The 3,007-nt window shown below is 46.2% G+C and overlaps 1 protein-coding gene across 3 annotated transcripts; it reads right to left on the reverse strand.

Moving 5' to 3' along the window:
- Positions 1 to 357: 357 nt before the first annotated feature.
- On the reverse strand, positions 358 to 2,306 carry LOC147420484 (uncharacterized). 3 transcript variants are annotated; one of them, XM_086504648.1, is made up of 6 exons: positions 2,058 to 2,306; positions 1,939 to 1,956; positions 1,682 to 1,807; positions 1,413 to 1,569; positions 1,176 to 1,225; positions 358 to 1,088 (listed from the first exon to the last, which is right to left on the reverse strand). In XM_086504648.1, exons 3-6 carry the CDS (start codon positions 1,787 to 1,789, stop codon positions 600 to 602), a joined length of 804 nt encoding a protein of 267 aa, XP_086360774.1. In that variant the 5' UTR covers positions 1,790 to 1,807; positions 1,939 to 1,956; positions 2,058 to 2,306; the 3' UTR covers positions 358 to 599. The 3 variants fall into 3 exon arrangements, with proteins under 3 accessions (XP_086360774.1, XP_086360773.1, XP_086360772.1); XM_086504647.1 differs by lacking the exon at positions 1,939 to 1,956 and having other exon boundaries at positions 1,682 to 1,804; XM_086504646.1 differs by lacking the exon at positions 1,939 to 1,956 and having other exon boundaries at positions 359 to 1,088; positions 2,058 to 2,305.
- Positions 2,307 to 3,007: the final 701 nt, after the last annotated feature.

The raw sequence follows: 3,007 nt of genomic DNA on the forward strand, positions 1-3,007 counted from the left end.
AATCCCAAAAGCATTGACCGCTAAGTCTCTCGAGGAAGTCCACCTAGGGCAAGCCGAGGTGTGTCCATGTGCAAGCTAGACACCCATTGCACTCCCTCTATATACAACTAACCATTAAAACTGAATGATCCAACAAGCCTAGAGCGAATCCCATAGCCAAGTCCAAAGATCCATCAGAAATTGTGTGGTTCCTCAATCTGGTTAGCAGGTCAGGCAGCTTGGGAATCCAGAAATTGCATGAACAGATTGCAAATTAGAACATTCATTTAGGTGGCCAACTAATGCACTCTACAATACGCAGGTCCTTGGCATCGGAAAACCAAGCCACACTGAAAATAATCAAGAAACACCAGCAATTGCGCAAATACATGGGCATTGGGCGATCATCACAATCGAGTTTAATTAAAATTAGTGAGTTCTCAGGCATTTCCCTCAGCTTAGCTTGGACACGTTAAGGAACATTAACAAGTCGTGGACAAAATTTTCTTCTGTTCTATTGTTATGTTGCTCAATGTGAGCTCTTTGCCAACCTTTGCAGTATCTCTAGAGGAAATGACTAGACAAGAAATTCATGATTATAAGTCATCTCTTTGGCAGTATTAAAAGGCCAATGTCCTGCAGGCCTTTCCTTTAAAAGAATCGGCTGGTAAATTTGCAAAATTGTGAGGGGAGTTACCCACAGCCCAATGTCTGAGCTGTCCTGGCCGAATATAATTTTGATACTTCTTCACACCCAAAATGTGCTTGCCAGGCTTTAGCTTCGACATGAGAAATGGTGAAAGCACACAAGTGCGTGGATCCTGGGCACCAGCATTTTTAGGCACTCTCTTGGATTCCAATTCGTGCTGCTCCCATATAGCGGAGAGCTCACTGGAAGAAGACGCCTGCTGATGCGACCCAATCGACACTCCTTGCACATCAGAACCTTCAGCAGTATCTGAAGACCATGTGATGGAGCTAGCTGATGTGACACAATTGAAACGGGAGGTCAAGCTGGGACTCGCGGGTTCAGCTTTCAATGAGTCCGTACTAATAGTTGAGAATGGCTTTTCGCTTGCTTTCACCCCCTCTGATCTCGTGAGAGCAACCTGCCACGTTAAAATTCTTTAATTTTCTGGTTATTTGAAAAGTTATGTGAATCGAACTGAAATGATTTAGTAATTAGCCCAGCTTACAATTGAAGCAGGGCCGCATTGAGCAGATAAGCAACCAGAATGTGCTCTACCTGCACATTCAACAGAATGTTTCAGAGATATGGAAGACGCTAGTTTGAAGCTCCAGGAGAAATGCAACATACTTGTAGCTCAGAACTGGATTCAGGCATGCATGAGTAGAAGAAAGACTTTACATACCAAGAATTTGCTAGCACAAGAAAAGCAAAAAAAGCAGTAAAAATTCATTCAAGGCCTTACTCTCGCTAAGAGAAGACGACGGAGGATCCCACCGAAGCTTGCCATCCGCTGACTGGGAAATGTGAATGAGGCTTCCAGGGAGTGAGCGGATCGTCCGAGAACTCTTCTGAGCAGGCTCTTTCTCGAGATTTGAGTGTTCGGAAGTAAGTTTTGCTCTCTGTTGTGATCAGACGAGTTTGAGTTGACGTTTCAAGATAGGACCTCATTGAAAACAGGTTACTACATAATCTAAAAGAAAAAGATTACAGATATAGTGCAGAATTAGATACCTTGGAGAATTGACGTAAGTTTCTAGCAGCTGTACATTTCCTCGAAGACTGACAAATCGTTTTGTTTTGTTGCATCTCCGACAGAAACAGGAACCTCAATCCGGGCATTCAACCAGCTGAAGCCTTCTGTTCATTTCAGAGTCACGAGTCAATAAGCAGATGGCCAAAGTCGCCAAATTGAAGGTTATGGTAGAGAGAAGCTAATGATCAAACAAGACGGCCATGCAGAAAGCTTGAGATTGCAAGTGCATACATACAAAGCAGAATCGGCGAACCTATCAGCGTTAAAAAAAACTAGATCAGAGAAGCATCCAGGCAGTGGAAAAGAAAGAAGAAGCCTGCAGAAGAAGGCTTCATCAGAGTCGTCGAAGCTCACCTGGAGGACGGACTGCAGCTATACCGAAGGAGAACGTGTATGCGCGGCACGCTTGTGTGTGTGAGTAGGTTGTTGTGTGTGCCTGTGTGTGCGCGCGCAATCGCGTACGAGAGCGTGTTTCTGTATGTGTGGGGGAGCCGCAGGTGGGAGGACAGCTCGGCGATGGCGAGGCGAGGGCAAGAGGGTTAAGAGGGAAGAATGGCCGTTTGAGGATTTTGAAGGGGGGGCAGCCCACACTTTTGGCGCCACCTCTCCCCCTCTCTCTCTCTCTCTCTCTAGACTGGTGAAATCTTTTTTCCCCACCCCGTTTTGAATCTTCTCAGATTCACCACGTGGCTGATTTAAAATTTTAATATCACTCTTTTTTGAATTCCACCGCCCTCAAGGGCATAAAAGGGGGGAAATCCAGGCTCTCCCTGGCTCCTTAGGCTAATAGAGAGAAGATCTTTCCCCCCTCTTTTGGTAGGTTTCTTAACACCTTCCTCATGGCCATGTGCACTCCTTTTTGCTGCGCTTCACTCTTCTCCATGTGCTTTTGAGAAGTCACCACCCAAACTATATTAAAAGGCCTTCGAGATGCATACTTGGAGAGGCACAACAGCCTCATACACACGCAGGTACGAGCATTTTATCGGTTCTTGGGTGATTAGGCTCCTATCACACATGACCACCAGCCATGTGTGGCGTGGCTTTACTTGGATGCCAACTTCTAAAACTATGAAACTGAGTCCTCCAGCTCCATGTCGCACAACGCAGATGCCTTCTACAGTCAAAAGCGGGAAAATCTGCTCGATAGCCAATAAGTAGGTTGCATGCCTCCATGGAAGGGGGAATGGGAGAACGGGGGGCGGGGGGGGACCCCATACTTCAGAGAAAGCGGGTCGTGACTTGGCAACCACCACAACAACCAAGAGCGTGCTTGTGCATTGTGTGATTGGCTCTGCAAACAA

Source organism: Adiantum capillus-veneris, chromosome 28 (assembly GCF_014529385.1).
Source record: "Adiantum capillus-veneris isolate H3 chromosome 28, ASM1452938v2, whole genome shotgun sequence".
Taxonomy (NCBI): domain Eukaryota; kingdom Viridiplantae; phylum Streptophyta; class Polypodiopsida; order Polypodiales; family Pteridaceae; genus Adiantum; species Adiantum capillus-veneris.

Bases quoted from the DNA above. Each gene is read 5' to 3' on its own strand.
- LOC147420484 (XM_086504647.1), bottom strand. From the start codon at position 1,789: ATGCCCGGATTGAGGTTCCTGTTTCTGTCGGAGATGCAACAAAACAAA. The intron at 1,570-1,681 runs GTATCTAATTCT...TGATCACAACAG, and splicing joins ACTTACGTCAATTCTCCAAG to AGAGCAAAACTTACTTCCGA. The intron at 1,226-1,412 runs GTAAGGCCTTGA...TTGAATGTGCAG, and splicing joins GTCGTCTTCTCTTAGCGAGA to GTAGAGCACATTCTGGTTGC.